At 47.7% G+C, this 23712-nt stretch overlaps 1 protein-coding gene across 2 annotated transcripts; it reads left to right on the forward strand.

Annotated features, from left to right (window-relative positions):
- Nucleotides 1-503: 503 nt before the first annotated feature.
- On the forward strand, nt 504-18575 carry ETS2 (ETS proto-oncogene 2, transcription factor). 2 transcript variants are annotated; one of them, XM_033127921.1, is made up of 10 exons: nt 504-770; nt 4870-4941; nt 7757-7868; nt 9010-9129; nt 9480-9680; nt 11200-11283; nt 12339-12563; nt 13408-13671; nt 15425-15543; nt 16431-18575. In XM_033127921.1, exons 2-10 carry the CDS (start codon nt 4870-4872, stop codon nt 16644-16646), a joined length of 1413 nt encoding a protein of 470 aa, XP_032983812.1. In that variant the 5' UTR covers nt 504-770; the 3' UTR covers nt 16647-18575. The 2 variants fall into 2 exon arrangements, with proteins under 2 accessions (XP_032983812.1, XP_032983820.1); XM_033127929.1 differs by lacking the exon at nt 504-770 and adding an exon at nt 7547-7669.
- Nucleotides 18576-23712: the final 5137 nt, after the last annotated feature.

Consider the following 23712-nt stretch of genomic DNA (forward strand, 5'->3'; position numbering starts at 1 on the left):
GTCATTTAGAGTCTTCATGATACAATGATCAGAAATCAAAAGTCTACGTAGAGGTCCAAGAATGGGGCCCCTTCTTAGCCAAGCCCTGCGGCCGCTGGGTGCCACCAGCACCATCACTCGGTTCCTGCCGAATTCCGGAGGCCTCTTTGGTGTTAAAGCCTCGGAACACGGGAGGAAACCAAGGAGAGACTTTCCGCCTGATCTCCCCGGAACACACTCGCCCGGGGCGCCCCCCGGGCCCGCCGCGGCCCTGGAATAGCGGGCTAGGGACAGAGCCGTGTGACAGCGGGTGCCCAGCAAGGTCCCGGGCCAGAAAAAGCGGGCTCCGCCCCACCTCCCCTCCTCCACCTCCCCCCACCGCTCCCCTTCCTCCATTCCTCCCTCCTCCTCTTCGCTCTCTTTCTCCTCCCCTCCACCCCTCCCCTCTCTCTGCCCCTCCCCCCAGTCGCTCCTCCCCTCTCCTTTGCCCTCTCCCCTCCCTCCTCCCTCTCCTCCCTCCTCCCTCCTCCCGCAGATCCTGAAGAGCGCGCTGCGAAGGGGCCGGGCTCGTTACTTCCTCCAGTCGCGGTGCGGAGTGCGGTGTACCCCCAGCCCCGAGCGCCCGGAGCCTCCTGCTCGCCCGCCTTCCCAGGACCCCGGCCTCCCGGAGAGCCCCATCCGCGCCCCGGCCCCGCGGCGCTCGCTCTCGCTCTCACCCAGCGCGCACCGAGGAGCCCGGGCCCGGAGCAGCTGCCGCCCGACTGCACGCCGGCGGTGCCCAAAGCGACGCAGTAAGAGCGGGATCTGGGGCGGGCAGGCGGGCGGTGATCGGCGTAGAGCGCCCTCCGACTCCGGTTCCTCTCCTGGGGGACCCAGAGGCCGGGCTAGGGACGTAGATAGCGCAGAGGTCAGGATCCCGGGGTCAAGGCGGGGTGGCGGCTATTCCTAGGATTCGATGGTCCAGCATCTGGTTTGCGTGCCGCTCCGGGCTCGTGTTCCGGGTGGCCAGGTGGCTTTGGGGACTGCGGGGACGCGGAGCCCCGGGCAGGGCGCGGGGTGGGCCCGAGTGTGACGCGCAGAGCGGGCTGCGAACTTGGGCCGGGCCCCGGGGTCGCTGAGCGCCTAGGGTACGGGGTGCGCAGGCTTGTTTTTCGCTTTTGTTTTTAAAAGGAATCGCGGGCCTGGCGCGGGGCGGGGGGCGGGCCGTGAAGGGGGGAACGGTCTACTGCCAGTAGGCGCCCAGGCGAACCTGATTTCGAGAAGGGGCTGGGGACACAGGAGAGGATTGCGAGAGGGCCCCGGCGCGCCCGGGTTTGCGGGTGACTTACTGGAGTGAGGCGGGCCCAGGAGGATCTGGGGCGCCCGGCGCCTAAAACACCTGAGAGACTGCGGATCCTCGAAAACGCAGGACCCCCGGTCACCTGCTGGACTACGTCCAGGGCCCGGCCCGGTCGGCGGGCAAGGGAAGCGCCGGGAAGGTGAGCCTGGGCTGCCCGTGAGTCCCGCGGGGAGGGCGAGACCCCCGCGGGCGCCCCAGGACTTCTGGATCCAGGCCCCTTTGGCCCTTCCAGGCAAGCATGAGGAACCTGTCGGAAAATGGGGACATGGGTTTACTGAACTGCCTTTATTTTCTCGTTCTTGAAGCATTTTGAATGAAGGACTATCAGCGTTTGTGCGTGTGTGGTGTTTTGGAGTTTTTTTTAAATACAGGAAGACTTTTTATGTTGGCCTGTATTCAATTTCGGGGTAGCCTAAAATAGTAGTTGACGTGCTACTTATTTACTTTATTTAGAAAGTAAAGAAGTGAGCAGCCCCCTTTGGAGATAAGGGTAATTTATTTTAATTCACTACTAAGAGATTATGTTTGTTCCGGACAATGGAAGCGCCTGTGCACGGTCTGCCTACCCACGCCAGCACCCATCAGGCAGATAAATCTCCACGTTAGGTTTATTAAAATTCTGAGTAATATCATAGTAAATGTTAGCACCGGGCGTCCTGCACGGAAATATTCAAGCATTCATGGTTGAGATTAGTCATTCCTCTGGCTGAAGTGATAACTTTCAAAGGAAAAAGCAAACCAACCTTCAAAAGTGCTTTTTGAGTTTTTTGTTTTCTGGGGTTTTTTTTTTTTTTTTTTTCCAAATTTACCTAAATACAAACCTGTGCGCTAATCTCACATAAGGGATCACTTGTTCCAATAAGGGTGCTGTTGTCAGCCAAGTTCTACTTGTTTTAAAATGTAATCATACTCAGCCCTTACATTTCTGCCATTCTTCCTTCTTTTTCTTTTGGTTCACAAGCAGCCATCCATAGGGCAACACCGAAAGGACCCAAATTTGAAATTGATTTACGTGGAGAAACTTGGCCTGTCTGCCACCTTAAGAAGCCATGTTGACTAAAATAAGTGAAGAAATTTAATTAGTTCTGTGTCTGCCTGAAACCATTGGTAGAGCACTTTGATTCTTCATGGTTTTTACAAAACAAATTAAAAGCTGGACAACAAAAGAATTCTATTCTGTAGCTAGTAATTACAGCTCTTTATGTGGGAGTGGAAGACTGCCTTTTCTCCCAGTATTTGTACACAAAAACCAGGCGAAGCTTTTCCATTGCCTTCCACATCCATTCTCTGTTCATCTCTGTGAAGCTGGGAAATGTAGAATAAAGTCACCAAGCGTCTGCAGACCAGACATAGAAACAGAGCTGGCTCTGGATGGATAATTGGCAACACCCAAGATGCCTTTTCATTTTAGTCTTCTACATGAGGCTTGTGTATTTAATCAACAGGTTAACAGGGCTTCGTTCATTCAGATAAATGACAGAATGCTCTGAATTAAGGAGCATTTCACATGGTAAATAATAGCATACAGGAGCCTTGGCTAATAGTATCTGTGCTGTCTCTGCTCAGATACTATGGATGTGGTGGGAGACTGCCCCCACCCCGCCTTTCAGGTTATCCTGGCACCTGGAGGACCATAGGATTTAGGGTCATCCTCTACGGTGGTTTCGTCTGCACTGCGCCCCTTAGAAGCCCCTGCAGTAGCTGTGTGATCCCGGGCAAGTTCCCAAAGGTTCTGGGCCTCTTCCGTTGCCTCACTGTATCACATCTACCTCTCAGGGATGTCATGAAGATTCCGTGAAGGGGGAAGTCTGGTCCCCCAGCTTAGGCTTAGCCCTTAGCCAGCAGGAGCCCATCAGTGCAGCGACCATTAGTAGTGAATATTGATTCTTGAGTGCATGGGGATGACCAGCTTCACCAAGCAGAGATTCAGAGCAAATGTGGCCACTTTTGATCCAGGATGCCCGTCCCCCCCCCATAGCACTAATATTTATTTCCAGTGCTCTCCAGCCTCCACTGGCCACCATAATTACCCGCACTCCAAGGGTTTTAACAGCCCTCTCCAGAGCTTCTGGTGGGTGGTGTGTGTGTGTGTGTGTGTCCAGGTATTGGGAGGTCTAGTTTAGCTGTAATGTTGATCATAAAGAAAAAAACAAGAAAGCACAAGCTTTCATTAATTATAGGAAAATACGCTATTTGCCAATTCCAGTAAGTGCTATCAGTTGCATAATATGTCAATTACTCAAAGTTTTTGGTTGTAACAGGTGGAGTCACCCAGTGGAGATCATGGGGGTGGGCAATTAGTGGGACCCCGTAAAGCTTCCTTATAGGCCTTCAGTTCCTTGGCCTGGAAGAGGGGAGGGAGACGAGGGATAAAGGTTACTATCAGCAGCGTTAAGTTGCTGGTTTTTTTTTGTCTGACACTCTGGTGGCATTATCTAGGTACCCTTGTCACTTTTTAATATATAACTCACCAGGCCAAAAATTACTTTTTAGGGCGCCAAATAAGTTCTCAGTCTACTGCAGCACCATCCAACTGCAAGCCACAAATGTAACTATAAATTTTCTTTGATAGCCACATTAAATCTTTAAAATAGGTGAAACTAATTTCAGTATATTTGAATTCACTGAATATACTTTTTAATTATATAAACAAGCAGTGAATATAAAGTTATTGCCGAGATATTTAACTTTTTTCAACGAAATTTTTGAAATCATCATGTGTGCCTTTTCCATGCAGAGCAAGCCCCAGTCCACCTCAGCCATGTGCCAAGCGCTCCGTAGCCACACGGGGCTGGTGGCTACCGCATTGGGCAGCGCAGGTCTAGTATAAGCCCAGATGCTATCAAAGCAAGTAAGGCAGATCTGTGGTCAGAATTAGTTCTTCTTGAAGCAATGCATGGCTGAGTGACACACAATGCCGCCGGAGGCTCTGGGACGATCCTGGAGGGTTTGATCTGTAGCAGTGGTCCTCCCTTTGATCTCCTTGCCGGGCGCAGGCGCACAGGCTTCCTCACAGCTTGGAGGAGGGGGCGCCTGTGGCTCCTCCCAGCATGCCTTCCTAGATCTGGAAACACCAGGAGCTGCCAGGGCAGGGGCGGGTCACCCCTGAAGCTCCCAGGTCCAGCTGACTGCCGGAGCAGACGGGAGGTGGCCCGCGCGGGGCACCCCTCCAGGCCAGCACCCTGAGCTGACCATGGAAGTGGCCATGTACCGCAGCTCCTCCTGCTCCTGTCATGCAGAGACACAGGCTGCCTTGGGAGGCTCTGAGCAGCCAGCCAGAAAGTGACTTTATCTAAATGGAAGTCAGTGGGGAATCGGCGTTATTATTTAACTACTTCAATAGCATACCCTTGGCGGGAAAGGCCTTTTAAAGAAGAATTCCTGGCGTTCATTTCTGAGTAACTGTTATGCTGTAGAACTTGACAGACTCAGCCAGAATTAAGTGTCAATGCATGACGTCTCCTTAAAAATGTAATGCTTGATTTGTTGCCTCTGATGCTTCCTTTATTTTCCTTTTCCTCTTTTTCTTTTCTTTTTTTTTTTTTTTTAAGATGAATGATTTTGGAATCAAGAACATGGACCAGGTGGCCCCTGTGTCTCACAGTTACCGAGGGACACTCAAGGTGAGTGAGCAAGTCTTAATAAAAGCTTTTTAAACAAGTTTGGAGAGCTCAGTCTCTAGGAGGAAACACAATGGGCTGGGTCCCAAAAACCTGTTCTAGCCCGAGCTTTCAATTTACTGGCTGTGTGACTCTAGACTGTTTGCTTAATCTCTCTGGACCTCAGTTTTCTAGTCTATAAAGTGGGTATCCTGATGCTCATCCTATTTGTCCTCCAAGACATGAAACCATTTAATTTGTAGAAGGTGAGGTCTTTGTAGTTTATTTCTGAGACTCCTACCTGGTGGAAAAAGCTTATGATTCTCAGTGGAACAGCGCTACAGAGGTGGATCCCTAGGAGTTTCTTTGGATGATGGGAAAGCTGTTTCAGAAGTGAAGTGGAATTGCCTGAAAGAAGCAGGCAGGCCCCACTGCAGCTGCTGCTTCCATCAGAGGGGGCAGAACCCCCTGGGTTGTAGGCAGCCTGTTTCTGTAAACCCCCTCCCAAAAAAGCAGATTACAGATGAAAGCTTTCTCTGCTGCATAACAAACAAATTTCTCATAGCTTCTGTCTTCATTCCTCTTGGGGAGGAACATTCTTTAGCAGCACAAACTGATAATTTCCCATTTGCCTTCTCCACATGTGAGAGCAAGATAGGAGAGATTTGATTGTTTTTAGCTTTGTGTAGTAATCGTATCTCAGAAGCAGTGATTTTTAGATTGGCTTCCTCCAAGCTCAGTGTTCTGTATAAATAGGTCTCTTGCTGGCATGTTATATTTTCCTCTGTAGATCACTGTTGGATGGGGTCCAAAGAGCCAAAATGGGCTCAGGCCTTTCTTGAGTATTTGTGATGGTCATCCAAGTTCAGCCTAGTGCATTTTCTTGTTAGATCTGACCAGACAGTTTTCAGTATGGCAGAAACTGTACAAGACGTAGTACCAAGTTTGAAACCACACCCCTAAAAAGAAAAATTCTGTAAATTAAAAGAATGTAATGATGTCCATGCAATTTCTGGGTCTGGAGTAGAAACAGTCACTAACATTGATATGTTGAAATACGCAGCATGAATTTGCATCATTGTCTTTTGACTTCCTGATTTTAAGAAAAGAATTTACGGTCAGCAAAGGAAAGGCATTTCTTAATCACCTGCTCAATGCTAGTGGAAATTTAAGAAGTCGATTGGATATTTCACACTAAATTAGTCCAAAATTATAAAGTAATCTGGATGAGTATTTGATACTTGCCTTACTGGTTTTCCCTCGACGTCTTGGGACATCTGTCGGACATCATTGCTTTGGGGTTTGGGGGGCTGGACTCCATCATTGAACATCATTGCCTCGAGTGTTTTGGGCCGAGCTCCAACTTCTGCCTGCCCTCTTACGTAATGCATCACTCATTGTTCTGCATTTCTAAAAAGAAAGCACACACTGATTTTATTTGTAAATGTATTACACATTTTTTTATTGATGACTCAACAAATGGGTCATTGTATTACACATAACATGGGGTTTCCAGCTTATGTTGGAAAAATATAATCTTTCTTCACGTTTTTGTCCTCAACAAATTAGGCAATGATGAATCAGGACCTTAACTGTTCCTTATAAAACAACTTATCTGTCTACTTACTTTAAAGGCTATTTCTTTCGTGGAAGTTAGATGAGATTATCAGAAATCCACAGTGTGAGGTTTTTGTCTTTCTCTGTGTATCTCTCCTCTTCTTTCCCCTAAACTGTAGATAAAAGGCGACTGGTGTCTGGGGGGCGGGAAGGGCGTCTTTTTAGTACACTTTACTTTTATAAAATTAAACCTTAAGGAATTTTCTCATGTATTTTACGTTTTTTTCTCCCATTTTTCCGCCGCCCCCTCCCCCCAACCCCGCCGCCACTCCGGTTCAAGCCGTTGTTTCTCAGTCTAGTTGTGTAGGACACAGCTCTGTGGCCCATGCTGGTGTTATGAGCCTTGCCACCCCCCCCTGCCCCGGGCTGAGGCCGTCGGTGGCCATTCGTGGGTCAGCCGCTCAGCAGCTCTCGCCAGCTGCTCACAGTGGCTGCCAGCCACTCACCGCTCATGGCAGCTCACGCAGCCCAGCTCCAGGGAGAGTCGTTGTTCACAATCTATAAAGGGCGCAGTTCACTGGCCTATATGGGAATCGAACCGGTGACCTCGGCACTCCAACCACCTGAGCCACTGGGCAGGCCCTGTGTTTCACTATTTTCTGAACCATTGGAATTGATGAGGAAAAAAATTTAGTTTTAGTTAAAAGTGTTTCATCGTGAATGCTTTAAAATAAATACTTCCACAGATAATTTATTTCATTGTTTGATTTTCAATTTTCATTCAGTCATTTGCCTTTTATTTTAAACCTGAAACGACCTTGCCGGCATCATTTTTCTTATATACATAGCCCAACTAGATTTTCTCTCCGATCCACAGAGCAGAAGGGCCAGGAGATCTCTGAGGCCCTTCCCACCAATGTTCTCCGAAGACTCTAGTATTTTTAGATTTGTTTACTTAATTATTAAGTTAAATGGATGAGGCCATTAAGGATAAATCCCCAGTCGATCTGACTCCTTCCTGTGAGGGTGACTAAATGACCCAGAGTGAAATAGAATCCTTTTGGTCACTCAGGCCCATCCCGGAAGTCTCTTTGGAGTACTGCTGGTCCGTTCCAGGTGTGGCTTTACAATGGCCAGTTTAATCAGGACATATTGGTGGATGGGTGAGATTACCCACAGGCTCCTTTGAAATCGGGTAATTAAATAAGCATAAATACTCTATTTGCATTTTCTTCTCTGTCCTGTGTTTTGCAGTGGCCATTGTTTTGTTTTTGTTTTGCAGCGCCAGCCAGCTTTTGACACCTTTGATGGGTCCCTGTTTGCTGTTTTGCCCTCCCTGAATGAAGACCAAGCACTCCAGGAGGTGCCTACAGGCCTGGATTCTGTGTCTCACGGTAACCTTGACACATTTTGCCTGATTGCCCTAAGTAGTGCAGTAAATAAAGAGATGACAGTTCCTGAGTGATGAGTGTTAGTGTCTTGAATCTTTGGAGGGTAAGTCAGATGGAGGCTCTGGGCCTGGGACAAGACAGCTTTCCTTTTTGATGAGAGTGGTGACTGTGGTGTCTCCCCTGCCACTGCCAGACACACCCCAGGGAGAGCAAATGTCCTGCTATTGGCAAACTGCAGGGGACCCTGAGATTTCCATTAAGGTGTTGTTTTCAACCCCAAAGCTCCCAGCTCCACCCAGCAAAGCAAACCAATGAACATTAAAATGCACCCCAACTCTTCATCCTGGATTCCCACTTAGATCATCCCCCTTGGCGTTTTGGGGCAACAGATAATTCTTGCTAACGCGTACCCATCTGCATTTACTTCTGTAGTTCTTAATATCACTGTTTACTCTTTATAAAGGACAAGCACGTCAGACAATGCCTCTGCAATTACTGTGATCCTTATTAGTTGGAAACATTCCAGAGATTACTTTGTCATATGAAGTAGGTGCTAGAAAATACAGCCCAGAAAATTAATTAATACACATGTGCTTGCGTAAGCGTGCCATCATGTGACCGTCACTTATCATTCTTGAAATTGCTGAGGGAATCCAGAGAAGATTGTTTTTCAGTAAAAATTGAAGAAGCTGTGCCAACTCTATGGTGCTGGGGGCTCTGTGTTCATACTATTCTCCCAGTCTCTTTGCTGCTTAGTTTAATGAAGTTAACTTCCAGATTATATATTTACAATCCCTTTAGCCTTTTGGCCAAAAACCATGTCATTTCTCTCCTTGTCTAAAATTTTAAAGTAGACTTAAATAGACATTTTACCTAGACATAACTGCTTTATGAAGTTGTGCATCGTAACATGAAACTGAGGTTTTACTTTAGAATTTTTTAACAAGGGAAGTTATGAGACATATAGTATTTTTTTCAATTTCAGTTGAAAAAAATTTTTGTACATATTTATATATTTTTAAGGAATTCCGCAAAGGTTTGAGATCAACATTGTTCTTTCCTACAAAGTAAGATTTCTCCCCTAACTTCTCCGTCTGATATTGCCAGTTTGAAAGCCTCACGTCCCCCTGGGGTTTCTTTCTAGACACGACCAACTGTGAACTGCCTCTGTTAACTCCATGCAGTAAGGCTGTGATGAGTCAAGCCTTGAAAGCTACCTTCAGCGGCTTCAGCAAGGAGCAACGGCGTCTGGGCATTCCCAAGAGTAAGTTTGTTTCAGAGTTGCTTTTCTGAGTCTGCGCTGGACTAGACCAGCGAATTTGACTGCCATTGCCTGAGATGGGTTATTTCTTTAAGCTTTTGCTTAAGGCGTCTTGCAGAGAGTGGCAGAGACGTGGGTAACCTGAGCCGGTTTTTATGCCTGTCCCATGCACTGAACACTTAATCCAGCATTGTTGTCAGGGTGTTAGAATTTACCTGGGGGTCTGGCTCATTTCGTTGGTCTTTGGTGCATGTGTGGACTTGATGGGTAAATAAGGAGTGACTCTGGTCTCACTGCCTCCTTCTGTGTTTCCCCCGTTGTGTGTTTCACCTTTCGTCATTCCTCCCCCATAGACCCCTGGCTGTGGACGGAGCAGCAGGTATGCCAGTGGCTTCTCTGGGCTACCAATGAGTTCAGTCTGGTGAACGTCAATCTCCAGAGGTTTGGCATGGACGGCCAGGTGTTGTGCAACCTGGGCAAGGAGCGTTTTCTGGAGCTGGCACCTGACTTCGTGGGTGACATTCTCTGGGAGCATCTGGAGCAGATGATCAAAGGTACCTACCAGCCGTGGGAGGGGGCGGGGGCAGGGGCGGGGAGAGCAGCACTCTCCAACCATAGGCTCAGAGTTTAAATGATGTAAATTGTCTGAAAACGCCCTGGAGTGAGTCAAATAGTGATGGTGATGATAGATTTGAATCCACTTTGAATCCACTTAAGTACGTGTGTGGCACTGAGTGCAGCCACAAGGCCTTACTCACTGACCTGCTCACCGTTGCTGGACGGCATTCGTCAGGGGAGTGTGTGTGGGCTCAGACATTGGAGCCAGCAAGAATCCCCCCGCTGTGTGACTCACCGTACAGAACCAAAAGACAGGAGTCAGCCTCAAGGAAAGGGAGTTCTGCTCAGACTAACTCTGGGGGCTTCACCGTCAATTTTCGTTCAGTCCAGATGGAGTCCAACAAAGAATTTTTTTGTTTTTTTTGGTTTGGTTTTATGTTTTTAAACAAAGTAGAAGTAATTGCCATCTGTTTACACACTGATACACAAAAACTGGCCCTGAGAGAAGAACTCTCATTTTGTAGCGAGAAAGACTTGATTCAGACTTTACAAGAGTATGGAGACTGTTGTTAAAACTACATGGAATTTACAAAAAAGACAGAAATCATAGTGAGGGATCACTTAAGTTAAAAATTTAAGAAAATCAGCTTATTTGTAGACTTCAGGGAAGAATTCCTCATTTAAGTGAACACTGAGTTTAAAAGTCGATTACAGCCTCAGAATCTTTAAAAGACCTTAGGATCCAACCACCAGCTCCTTTTAGTTATGGCTCCTGAGGGCTAAGGAAACTCATTTTTAAAGACCTCACGTTTTCCCTCAACTTGGGCAAGTCTGATGTGACAAGCTTCTGGTGAGGGTCTGTTTGTTGGCAAGACGGGCCTGTGTTGCTATGACTTGGCTGCGAGTCCGTGTGGGTCTGGATTTGTGGGTGTCCGTAGGGTTACGTGTGTTTGTAGGAAGTGGGCATACACACAGCCACCAATCTTTCCCCTTTCAAAGTTCCTGGGCACATGTGTCCCCGTTACAGACTCCCAGCACCGTGGCCCTCTCTTTGTGTAACACTCACTGCACCCTGGGGATGCTTTCCGGGCTTGCAGCGGTGGCCATAAGCCTCACAGGCAGGAACTGAGCCCACGTCCCTCAGCTACTCTAGTCCCAGCCCCAGCCTCGTCCCGGTGGTACTTCACAAATATTTAACTATCTGTTGACTACTCAGATGAGTTAAATATACCATCTAGATCTTTCAAATTGTGCAATAGAAAATTAAATTTTTGAATGCCTACGACAGCGTTCATGTTGGAAAATTTATTCTAGTTATTAGAAAAACGTGTTGCTGTCTCTAGTTTTTTTAAAAGACGTAATGACTTAGAAGACCGTCAGATTGAATGTGAAGCACTGCGGCATCTACGGTAATTGTTCTGAAATAACCATAGAGCAGTCATTCAGAAAGTAACTTTTTCTGGTGCAGCTTTGACCTCCATTTGCAGTCTTATCTCTCCTATATCTTTCTTTCAGAAAACCAAGAAAAGACGGAAGATCAGTACGAAGAAAATTGTCACCTCAATTCAGTTCCTCATTGGATTAATAGCAATTCATTAGGTTAGTCCAATGGATTCCGCCCTTAAGGTCTTTGTTTTAAGTCATCCAGTTAAGTCATGGAAGGTCCAAAGGTGCAGTCTACACGTGCACAATCCCATATGGTGGCCACACGTGGCTAGTGAGCTACTGGGCCCTTGGAATGTGGCTGGTCCACATCGAGATATGTGGTCAGAATATAATGCACATGGGATCTGGAAGTCTTAGTATGAAACAAAGAATGTAAAATATCTGCTTCCTAATTTTATAAATGTTGATTACCTATTGAAATGATAATTGGTACATTAGGTCAAGTAAACATTTTAAATTAATTCCCCCAGTTTCTTTTTTCACGCTACTTAAAATTAACATTGCGTAAAAATTTAACTAGAATTTTTAGGCTACTGGAAAATTTGATGTTGCATAAATGGCTTGCGTATTTTTGCATTAGCCGGCGCTAGCCTGGGCCATCCAGAGAGCAAGGGGCAGGATGGAGTGAGCTGGTTGTTATGGTCATGTCTAGTATGACAACTGAGAGGTGGCTGGCACAGGAAGTGTGTGGAAAGCAATGCTAAATTTGCTCTGAACTTTGGAGTTTAAAAAGGTGCCATGGAATTTGGGTCCTTCCTTCTGGTTGAGGACACTGGTGAGTGTAGGTTACAGGTGGACCCCCCACCCCCAGCCAGAGCGGGGAGCTTCTCCTTAGGAGTCACACCCTAGGGGGCGAACACTTAGTCTGTCTGAGTCTTATGTCCTCGGAAGCCTATAGCCAGTGATCCCTGTCATCCTGAGAGTTGTGAAAACGCTTGATACACTAGAGCCGTAGAAATACCAGCATTGAGGCATTGCACCCAGGGTCCAGAGGCAGCAGGCATTTTGTAAAAGGGCCAATAAGGCTGGGAAGACACATGGTCTGAGACGAAGAGGACTTAGTGGAAAGCCTGTCCCTCAAAGCCCACATTCCCACCGATGCTTTGCAAAGGCTGGAGCGTGCAGAACTGCTCAAGTTCGAGTTGGCTGAGGCATAGAGGGTGCTGACTGATGGCTCATAGCTGTGCTGACGGGTCGCTCTGTTCCAGGTTTCGGTGTAGAGCAGGCGCCGTACGGAATGCAGACGCAGAATTACCCCAAAGGTGGCCTCCTGGACACCATGTGTCCGTCCACAGCAGCGCCCACTGCCCTTAGATCTGAGCAGGAGTTTCCGATGTTCCCCAAGTCTCGGATGGACACCGTCAGTGTCAACTACTGCTCCCTGAGCCAGGACTTCACAGGCAGCAACCTGAGTCTGCTCACCAACGGTTCCGGTAAGGAGACGCTCCCAGGCAGTCCTTTCAGTAAGGTTTTGGTTTGATTCCGCGAGCCACCGGCAGACACTGACATTAGCCGCTTCATCAACTGGAGCAGGTCAGGGCCTTGTCCAAATGCTAAGTGACTTTAGGTCACAGTCACAGACGACTGAGTTGCTTACTAAGGGTGCTCCTGATACGTTTTGGGCCGTGGTCCGAGGGTATTGAGTAAACAAGACACTGCTCTGGGGGCTGGATTCCTCCGCCCAGTGGGGAGACAGTGTAGGAATATGACAGGTTTCTTTTCATGGAGATGTATATACACAGTACACAAATCTCAGGATATACAACTGGCTGAATGTTTACATATACACACCTGTGTAACAGCCACCCAGATGGAGATAGAGCGGTTTCCGGCACCCCAAAAGTCTCCCTCACCCCACTTCCCAGGCCCAGAGGGAGGGAACCAGCATCCTGACTTTCATTATCATGGTCGTTCCTGTTCTTGAACTTGATATAAGTAGAAGCATACCGTAGGTTCCCGCTCTCGTGTTTGTCTTTTGCTCAGCGTTAGGTCTGAGGTCCATCCGTGGTGCTGGGTGTTCTCTATCGTTCTCCATTCTGGGACGCTTCACCTGACTTACTCGTCCCACTGTTGGTGGAAGGTGTGGTTGTCCAGTAGAGTCCTATAGAATAAACCCCTCAGTGTAAGGGCGTTGTGAGGGTCTGCACGATTCTGCACCAGCAAGGAACACGGTTGAATGGGTGGTTCGCCATGACGCTGCCATCATTTATTGGCGGTAGGGTTGGACATGTCATTGTCCTGGAGATGTCAACGCTTGTGCCTGGGTGTCATTGCTAGGGAAGCCCGGAGACCGTGACCCTTCCGAGAGCGGTGCGGACAGCTTCGAGAGCTCAGACTCGCTGCTCCAGTCCTGGAACAGCCAGTCGTCACTGCTGGACGTGCAGCGGGTGCCTTCCTTCGAGAGCTTCGAGGATGACTGCAGCCAGTCTCTGTGCCTCAGTAAGCCGACCATGTCTTTCAAGGATTACATCCAAGAGAGGAGTGACCCGGTGGAGCAAGGCAAACCAGTTATACCTGCGGCCGTGCTGGCCGGCTTCACAGGTGAGTGTGTATGCCCGGGTCTCCTGTCACCTTCCCTGTGCCCTGCCCAGCTCCAGCCATGTTTGTCAAGGGTGTTTCTGGTCTGAGCACATTGTATGTACACCCCACATTTGATACGTGGAGCCTAATCCTGAATCCAGACGTGCTGTCTCCCTGAATTTTAAAAAGGCCAACTTTGCAGGGATGTTCATACATCGCTCCGTGGCGTGGGTGAAAATCCACTGGCCGCTGCCTTACCTGGGATGTGCTCAGCCATTCCGGACAGGAGGAGGGGTAGGAGACAGGGGACAGGGAGCCTTTAGCTCGCTGACTCACCCATGCAAAGAATGTAGGCTGGCTCGGGGAGGGGTAGCAAGGCAGCCTCAAATAACACAGAGCTGTTTACCTTTTCTTGCTTCTAAAACCCATCTTATTTTTAAGGTTTGGGCAAGAGCTATTCTAGGCAGGGGACAAATATTAAAGCTGTTTTTAGAATTAGATATTTCCAGCATGTTAGTGAAAATACCGAATTTTTGTTTTTGTTTTTTTAATTGCTTCATGTGTCCTTAAATGAGGTTTTTTTTTTTTTCTTCATGTTTTGACCATATGGAGCCACTGGGGATTTAAAAAAGGCCTACTTGCAAAAATCTGATAGGTTAAAATAAGGATATGTAGGCATCCATTTTTTTCTGTCACCTAAAACAAATGACTATGGAAATGTGTTAAAATACAGGTAGAATGTATAAGAACTGTTGTAGCTTTCATACGCAGGGGTCAGGGCCTAGTCAGAAAATAACCAGCCCTGGTGTTGGTGTTTTTCACTGTCATGTTAGCGACCCCTTGCTGCCTGACAGCTCTGTATGGTTGACCGGGCGTATGGTAGGCCTTAGGACAGCCCAGCACAGGTGGTGCTGTCAACCCATTGTACAGATGGGGAAATTGGCTCCGAGTGACACAGCTCTCTTCGGTTATACAGGCAGCAACCCCGTTCCGTCTGGCCCCAGAAATTTCGTCCCCATGGTTCATAGCAAAGCCTATTGATGACAGCCTTTGTGTCTTGGAGAACCGCTCTGATGGGCGTGTGACCCAGGACAGGGCACCTGGCCTCTGAACCCCATCTTACCCCTCGTCCTTAGATGGCGCTACCATGATGCTACTTCACAAGGGGATGGTTCAAAGTACCAATCCCTTAGAAAAGGCACGTGAAGAGCAGTTTGCAAAGCATATGCGTCACCAGAGAGGCAGTGAGGCGATGGGGACCTCGCCAAACGCCCAGATGGCTGTGGAGGAAACCGCATATTGGATTAAGCAGTTTACCCACCGTCGTCAGGCAGGAAAGCTACAGCACACATTCCCACTAATGACAGGCCTAGGTCCATGGCGAAATGCGCCTCCAAGCACCCCATCCTGTCCCACCGGCTGTTCGTAGAAACAGACCCTGAAAGTTACTATATAAGGAGCAATTACCCAGGATGAGAGGTTCTGATGCCAAGACTTGGTTGGCCCCGCATTTTTTCCCCCAGAAAGACCAAATCCAGCAGCCCAGGGCCTTGTGACTCCTTTTCTAGCAGTAGGGAGCCTGCAGGAAGGCCTCTATCTGGTGTCTGGCCTGAACGCATTGGCATTCAGGGCTGTCACCAGCACCTGGAATGGCGCCTTCACCTTGGCACCCAGAGTTGGGTCTCACATTCCTCCACCTGTTTGTTTCATTAGGATGACTAAACCCTTGCCACATTTGAAATCTGTAAAAACATATAATGCTCCCTCTCCCCAGGAAGTGGACCTATCCAGCTGTGGCAGTTTCTCCTGGAATTGCTGTCTGACAAATCCTGCCAGCCGTTCATCAGCTGGACTGGGGACGGATGGGAGTTTAAGCTTGCTGACCCCGATGAGGTATGGCTGGGCCTGTGGGCTTGAAACCCTGCTGGCATCGCTTTGGACTCACACATGCAGTTCTGTGGGCACAGGAAAGGGTTCCCAGTACAAAGGAAGGACACTGGAAGTGCCAGCCTGGCTTCGCTGATAGGTTTACAGAATCCCTGGGCACTGGCCGAGTTCACTGTGTTGCTCTGTCATCGCATGAAAAGGCGCAGGCAGTAAACTGAGGCTCTCACCTGACTGTGTGAAAATGCCTTGGAAAGTTTGCCATCTTCTGTTGGGGGGAACGAGCCTCAGGACCCCCACGCCGGCACTGCAGCCGGGCTTCCATGCTCCTCAGCTGAGCTCGGCGGAGCTGCCCCAGCCCTGTCTGGAGAGAAAGAAAGCCAAGGGCAGATTCAGTACCTGCCCCTCCGGGACAGCATTAGAGAAGCCCTGGGTCTCTGCACCGGTACAGTGCAGTCTGTCACCTCCCCGAGCCCTTGAGAAGCAGAAGAATTTAGCCATGCGTAATGTCACATGGCTCAGAACCCCACTCAGCAGCTGCTGATGGTGGTGGTTGGAATGAGGACCCAGAGGTGAGAGGGCACAGCCTTTCCCTTGTCTCAGGACCCCCGATTCTGAACCCAGGCTCCCACGAGGTTTTGCTGAGCGAGTGGCCTCGAGAGGCCTGTACCGGACAGTGTTGTGGGTGGGGAGCCTGCACCTCCTTCCGTCCTCAGAACCAGCCGAGGGACACAGCCTGGCACGTGTCCTAAAACAGAGGGCACCTCTGGGGTCCTTTTGTAGTGGGCAAGTTGTCCTGGGTGAGCATGTGTCAGTGTCATAATCGGGAGAAAGTCATTCCCTTTTTCTTCATTGGCACATGGAATGGAACTCTTTCCTGTTCGTGTCCCCCGCAGGTGGCCCGCCGCTGGGGAAAGAGGAAAAACAAGCCCAAGATGAACTATGAGAAGCTGAGCCGCGGTCTGCGCTATTACTATGACAAGAACATCATCCATAAGACGGCAGGGAAGCGCTACGTGTACCGCTTCGTGTGCGACCTGCAGAACTTGCTGGGGTTCACACCCGAGGAACTGCACGCCATCCTGGGCGTCCAGCCGGACACGGAGGACTGAGGCCCTGGGGACTGCAAGCGGGGCCATCCTGACTGACTGCTCCCAGGACCGTCGCCAAGAAGCAGTGGCCTTATTTCATCCAAAAGTGCGGTTCTTCACCCAAAGCAGCACGGCTTCTCGCTTCGAAAGCCTGTGGACAGGAAAACGCTATTTATAATGCAATTACATTAAGGTGGCCGGGAGGGCAGCGCCGGGAAGCCACCCTGCCTCCGAACAGGCTGTGTGACAGGATCGGTCAGGCTGTTGGACGTTCTCCAAGGAGTGAGCATGTCGTGGACACACACAATTTTTGGTTTCTTTTGCCTTTTGCAACCAGGAATGACAAATGCAAAAGCGGTCTCTTTGTCTCAGAGGGTAGGAGGAGGCAAGGAAATACTCGTGCCATTTCAGAGGTTGGTTTGTATATATGACTGTAATCTTATAATTGTTATCAAAATCCTGTAACAGTTCTATTTAACAGAAATTGTATATTGTAATTTAAAATAATTATATAACTGTATGTGAAATAAGAATGCAGACATGCAATGTTTATTCCATTTTTCAAGAGTACATATGGCATTTTGCAAACATTGGATCTGCCAAGGGCAGACTAAGAGAAGTTGTAAAATGTGTATTATTTACATTTACTATGCCTACAGGAGTAAGGTCTGAGAGGGCTAATCCCTGTTTTTTTGTTTTGTTTTGTTTTGCCTGGGTTATTATCTGGCAAGGACTTTATACATTGGGAATTTTTATAAGAAATGTAATGTTATTATTCAGGGGTACATCTGGCCCCTGCTTTCTCCTTTAATTGTACTGTAAAAGCTATAAAGCAGTATTTTTCTTGACAGATGGCATATGTTTTCCATTTCTATGCATGCCTTTAAATCAGTTGATACACAAAACCTATTTTATTTCTTAGTCCAACTGTGTTTCCCCCACAACTACCCTCCCTGACCAGCCATTTCCACCCCGTACCCCACTTCCAAGCCCCAAGTTCTTCTGTGTGATTAAGATAAGAATACTATTTTTGGAAATATGCAACTCCTTTTCAGAGATTGGGGGATTTACATAGCAGCTATTTTTACTGTGAAAGTAATTCACTGGAGAAAGATGTAATTTGTAAGAAAGCTTTATTTTTACCTCAGCTCCAATGTAAAGGTAAAGAGCTGACGGTTCAGGGGGAGGGAAAACCTTTATTAAACTTCTTGGGTATGAATGAATGATTTCTTCCGTCCTTGTTGACTGCCGCGTTGGGTTGTGGATACAAAGCTGCTCTTTTCTGCTCAGCATCCACAGCAAGGCAGTTTTGTTTTGTTTTGTTTTTTTCTTATTTTCTTGGTCGCAGAATGCCCAGAGGCCAAGAGGGTAAACAAGATGGGAAAGGATGCTTTGGAAAAGTTCTCGTGAGAAAACGTTCTGATCGTGGTGGAGACTTTGTAGTAGCTTCTAAGGAGCGTCTGGGTCATCGTGTATCCCTGGCCCCTACGTGATCCGGTCCAGTTGGTTTCAAAGTCAGACAGGCCTCAGAAGTGGTGAGAGAGGGCACTTGGACTGGTGGCTGACAGCTCTAAAGAATCGCCCGTGTGAGGAGACCACGTGATTGGGTGGAGGGGCAAGCTGGGAAGAGCAAAGCCGTCTCAAGACCCACACAAGGCAATTTCCAGTATCTTTAAACACAGGATGTTTCTCTCAGGCAGGACCTGTTTATCGCTCGGACATCTGTTTATAACATCAACAGATATGTGACTGGGAACATCTTGCTGCCAAAACAAATCTTAGCCATCGGCTCATTTTCAGTGGGGTTGAACCACATGAAATCACCAATATTTGTTCTCTTTTATCTACAAAGTTGGCAGTGTCATGCGTTCCGACTTAATGGTGACAGGAACTGAAGTCCATTGTAAACCTTTGGCATGGTGATGAACAGAACTGAAGTATAAAAATTTTGTAACTTGGCTGTTTCTTTCTCAAATAATAAAGTATTTTGTTTATATAAACTCCTCCTCGTGAGTCCTCATTCTTCGTCCCCACCCCAACACGGAGGAGGCAGAGTGAGGATTTTGTGCTCAGAGCTGTTGCCCACTCAGCAGCTTTCAGTCACAGAGTCACATCTCCGTTTAATTGATTTTACACACGGGCCACCTAGTAACTCATGACCAAGCTGGCACCAGCTGGGAGCGCTTCCTGAAGGCATTCCCCAAAAGTGTTCCTTAAAATGAAACTTTATTTTAGGGTAGGATTCAAGTAGGAAGATCCAGGCTCTTGTCTTTGCCAGGGGCTTAGCAGAGATAACAGAAGAAATTTTAGGATGTTTACATTTAAGAACATTAGGATTTGAGGTTCAAGGGCTTTTGTAATTGAGGCCACAGTTCTCCTGGACTCCTGACATTGCTGAGATGACTTAACCAGACAGGAGGGTGATGGTCCCTGAACACCTGTCCTCAAACTCATTCTCAAGACTCCTTTCCACTCTTCAAAATCAGTGAAGGTGCCAAAAAAAACTTAGGTGGATTGTATCAGGGGTGTGCTGGAGCCAGCTCACCGAGGGCTAATGAGAGCTGATGGTGCGTGTCTCTTCTCAGCTCTGCATCGGTTGGTAGCTTGAACTTGGCTGTGATGAGAGAACTTACACCATGAAATCAGCAAACCCTACCAATGAGGGCACCCCACACCCCGCCCGCCTCAGAGAGCTGATTGGTAGACATTTACCACCAGCACACCACAGATCATCAATGTTTACCATATTACAAATTCAAACACTTTTTAAAATAATTTATTACATATTAACATTTTTATGAACAATAAGTTTCAAAGAAAGTGAGAATGGCAGTGTTTTACATGTTTCAAATCTCTTTGATGTCTGCTTTCATAGAAGAGCTGGATTCTTATACTTGCTTCTGCCTTCAGTCTGCTGTGATATAGTTTGAAGAAAATCAGGCCTCACACAGATAGGCACTTGGTAGAGGGAAGAATATTTACTAGTTGTTTCAGATAATCGTGGATATTGTTTTATACTACACCACAGCTGACAAATGGTACTTGCTTCAAAGTTAATTGCAGTTGGAATATGAAACCATATCAACCAACTTTCCTACAGTTATCATAAATTCCACCAATCTGTCTTGCACTTTGAATGGGTTTTTTACCCTTATGCAATCTTGTAACATCATGCATTGGTCACATGGAAAAGATTGCTTCAAAAGGTTGACGTATTTCAATATACAGTCTCCTACCCAAAGAACACATGGTCCTCCTATATGCACACATTAGTTACTATCACCACCAATTTCATCAGCAACATACTGGGAAGCTATGAAGCTCACAATGTCACATACAAATTTTCAAAAATTGGAATTTGCACTTGAAAGCTCAACTTTTATCACTGGCAACAACCACTAAGTTTTCTTGCAGTGACAGATCCATTTCCTTTACTTTGGAGGAAATAACCTGTGAAATACCCAAAGCTGAATAAACATAATTTGTCGGTTGTTCTTTCAATAAAAACGGTGTTCATGAACCACGTGATGAGTTTAGCTTGCAGTTCAAACAAGTTCTTTTTTAGAAGTTAGTATAATTGTCTAATTTTTTTAGTTTTGCATGACAGTTGACACATACTATTATATTAGTTTCAGGTCTACAGCATAGTGGTTAGACATTGATATACCTTATGCAGTGATCAGTCAGGTACCCATCTGACACCATACATAGTCATTACAGTGTTACTGACTATATTCCCTAGCCGCAGAAGTTCTTTATGTGCGCTTTTCATTTCGTTACCCAGACATTTAAGATATGTATTCACTTATTCGTGAAATTAATTTTTACTGCTTCAGGAAGGGCATCTGAAAGTGAGACTGGTATTTTTTTCCTGCAAGTACATGGTGGTGAAGATGGCAATGACTGCCAGCACCCTTTAGTGCCAAGGCCCCAGCAGTTTCCCCCACCTTTGCTTTTCCACCCTCGGTGCAAATATCAACGCAGTAAAAAAGGCAAATATGTTAATATTATTACAAACATCATTCTGACCTTGAGGACCCTCCTGAAGGGGTGTCCCCCCGCTGTCTGTGGCCCTCACTTTGAGAACTGTTCTAGAAAGCAGAGACACTCACCCACAGCAACAAAGGGGTGGGACTGGGGTGGGGGAGGGGTCAGTGAGGGACAATTTTCCTTTCCCGTCTCTAATCCAGTGTCCATACTGCCAGTCTTACCCTTTTATAGCCAGTCAAGATAAAACATTTTTTATTTAAAGGGAAAAGCACTGTCTAATGTTCTGTGTGATAAAATTCATTCCCAGGAGGGAAGTGGATCCTCTCAAAGTCCTCCTACCACCCTACTGTGTTCTTTTTCCATCTTCCACTCCAATCTAAACCTTTAAAAAAAAAAAATCAGGAAAAAAAAGTATCTTCTACCATAATTTTTTAATGGATTTATCTTAACATACTCAAAACTGAGACATGACAGATGAGGTTACACATGGCCTCTTTTCCAGTTTTCCACATGATGGGAAAGAAGCGAAATTAAATTGCCTTTAGCTGTCCACCCGCCCCCCACCTCCCCCCCAGGCCAGGTTCTGGTTCTGCCTCATATCGGGGCCTGAGAGGGGCTGTGAACTGCAGTGGGGGAACACTCACAACAAGCCTGATGGAGCAGCAGTTAGATGTGTGAGGTACGGGACGTGGGCCAGAGGAGGTGGTGAGGGAACGGGGCAGGTGGGCTAGCACCCCCACCCCCCACCCCCCACCATCCCTCTGGAAACACCAGGCACGTTGGCAGGAGGGCTTTTGTGCTTTGGAGCCAGACCTTGGGTTATCACTCTGGTGCACTAATGTGGGACCTTGGGCACGTGACTCTGTGCCTCAGTTTCCCCTCCATAAAATGGTGTCATGGGGTAGCAGTGGGTGGATGAATCTGTTTCTGGTGAAGATGGTGGGAAGTCAATTGCTTGGGGGGCTCCATTTAAGCCATGAGCAAAGCAATCCAGCAGGGGGTCTGCAAAGAAAATTTGACTCCTGACATTCACATCTCCTTTTCGGTAAGAAGCAACCCAGGTGCAGAATTCAGCAACAATGCTGGCACTTGACTCAACCAGGACTCAAACCCAGGTCTTCAGTTTCCTGATGTTGTGCTCTTCCCAGGATAACCACACTGCGTTTTGTTTAAGCCATTATAGACGCTACCCGGGGACTCCCCCAAGCTTCCAGTTCCTTCTTCCACAGCCCTTGGTTTGAATTTTAAATTATCCACGAACCTCCTACCCAAAGAACACAGTCCTCGTATATGCAGGAGCTGGAGGCAGCTAGTTTAGTCTGAGCAGATGGGAGAATCCCATAATCTGGGCCAGATGTTAATCTGTCATTTCTGTGTAAGAGCAAAACAGGAGGGTGTGCCTCGCAGCAGTGAAGGGGGAAACCCCTTATGGTGAAATTCTCCTGTCACTCCTGGGCAGAGTTCCAACATGTGATACTGTTTGCCATCTAACATTGGGGTGGGGGTGGGGAGGGAGAGACCATTTTTGGTCATAGCTGGTGTGATGACACCTTCCCAACTGACACCGAGATGGCCTTTGTCCACGTGCTGTGAGTAACTGCTCCCTCCTTGTCTCCCAAAGTGATGTTCAGCGAGCCAAACAGCCCAGCATTGCCAAATCTGACCCCCGCCAGCTGTTTCTGTCTCTGTGGCTTCACACGCTGCATACATATAACCAGGGCTCTGCACGCACATGTGTTTGCACGGCATGGGACCAGACTCACTGACCCACACGAGCCTGTGGCCTGGCCTGGCTGGAAGATGGCGCATGGCAGTGAGACGGACATCGAATGGTAGATAGAAAAGGAGCTCTCGAGCAAAACGTCTGTGTGTCAGCTGCGGTCCATCTCCATATAAGCCCATGAACAGCACCTTCCCCATGTGCTGGCAAACTCTACGGATGGAATTGGGTACTGAAGAGTTATTTTTCATCAAAATGCAAATACGTAAAGAATAATTGTGAAATATGATACCGTTTGCAAGGCTGACTTTCATGTGTCATCTCCCAGTGTCCCTGGGAGGTCGATTTTATTATGCTTATTTAACAGACGTGGGAACTGAGGCACGGAGAGGTTAAAACCCTATATTGAAACTGAAGGGACTTATGAGGACCCATCAGAGGTTCCTGAGCAACTGTGCCGAAGTGTGGACCCTGGCTTGCGGTAGTGGAGGGCCACTGCAGCTAAGGGGCTGGACAGCTTCTCAAAGACGGCCATCATCTTGCCCCATGGGTCCCATGTAATTATCACCAGGGCTGTAGGTGCTCTCGCCTTCCCACCCTGGATGAAGCCAATCTTCTATCACCCTAAGGACATACAATCTTGCATATAATTCTCAGGTCCTGAGCCATCACGCTAGTATCTCTGGTCAAATGTGCATGACCCTGGAGCTTGTGTCTTCCCACACTGAGTATGGGCCCCAGGACACATCCAGACAGTGGCTCCCACAGTTTGGTTACCATTCACACATTGGTTTTTGTGTTCATCCATCCATTCATTCATTTACAAGCAGTTATTAAATGTCAGCCACGGAGAATATATGGATCACTAAGCCCATCCATGCTTTCCAAGAGCTACTTTCTAGTGATGGAGCCCAAGAGTGAAGATGGCAATGGCACGTGAGCACCACTTAGAGTAGAGTCTGGGGCCCCAGTGGATCAAGGGCATGTGTGGCTGGAGTCTACAAAATAACCACGCACATGGAGGCAGCTTCGCAGCAGGCAGAGATAAAGAATCCGCCTTGCTGGGCAGCTAGGGTTAAGACGAACCCGAGCCCTCAGTATACACGTGCACTCACCCACTCCCACACAGGCACATGTGCACACACACACACACGTGCACCACATACATCGCTGGCCTCACCCTGGCCGTCTCTGCTCCCTCTCCGCTGGGCACCGTCAGCCTTTCCGCTCCTCCGTGTCCGTGTCCCGGAAGTCCTGTAACAAAGTACACAGACTGGGTGAGTTCAACAACAGAAATGTATTAGCTCACAGTTCTGCAGGCAAGAAGTTCAAATTCAACTTCAAGGTGTGGGCAGGGCCTGGTTCTTTCTAAGGGCC

Source organism: Rhinolophus ferrumequinum, chromosome 2 (assembly GCF_004115265.2).
Source record: "Rhinolophus ferrumequinum isolate MPI-CBG mRhiFer1 chromosome 2, mRhiFer1_v1.p, whole genome shotgun sequence".
Taxonomy (NCBI): domain Eukaryota; kingdom Metazoa; phylum Chordata; class Mammalia; order Chiroptera; family Rhinolophidae; genus Rhinolophus; species Rhinolophus ferrumequinum.

Coding starts and splice junctions, on each gene's coding strand:
- ETS2 (XM_033127921.1), top strand. CDS start 4,870: ATGAATGATTTTGGAATCAAGAACATGGACCAGGTGGCCCCTGTGTCT. Junction 9,681..11,199: donor TCTGGAGCAGATGATCAAAG/GTACCTACCAGC, acceptor TCTTTCTTTCAG/AAAACCAAGAAAAGACGGAA. Junction 15,544..16,430: donor AGCTTGCTGACCCCGATGAG/GTATGGCTGGGC, acceptor TGTCCCCCGCAG/GTGGCCCGCCGCTGGGGAAA.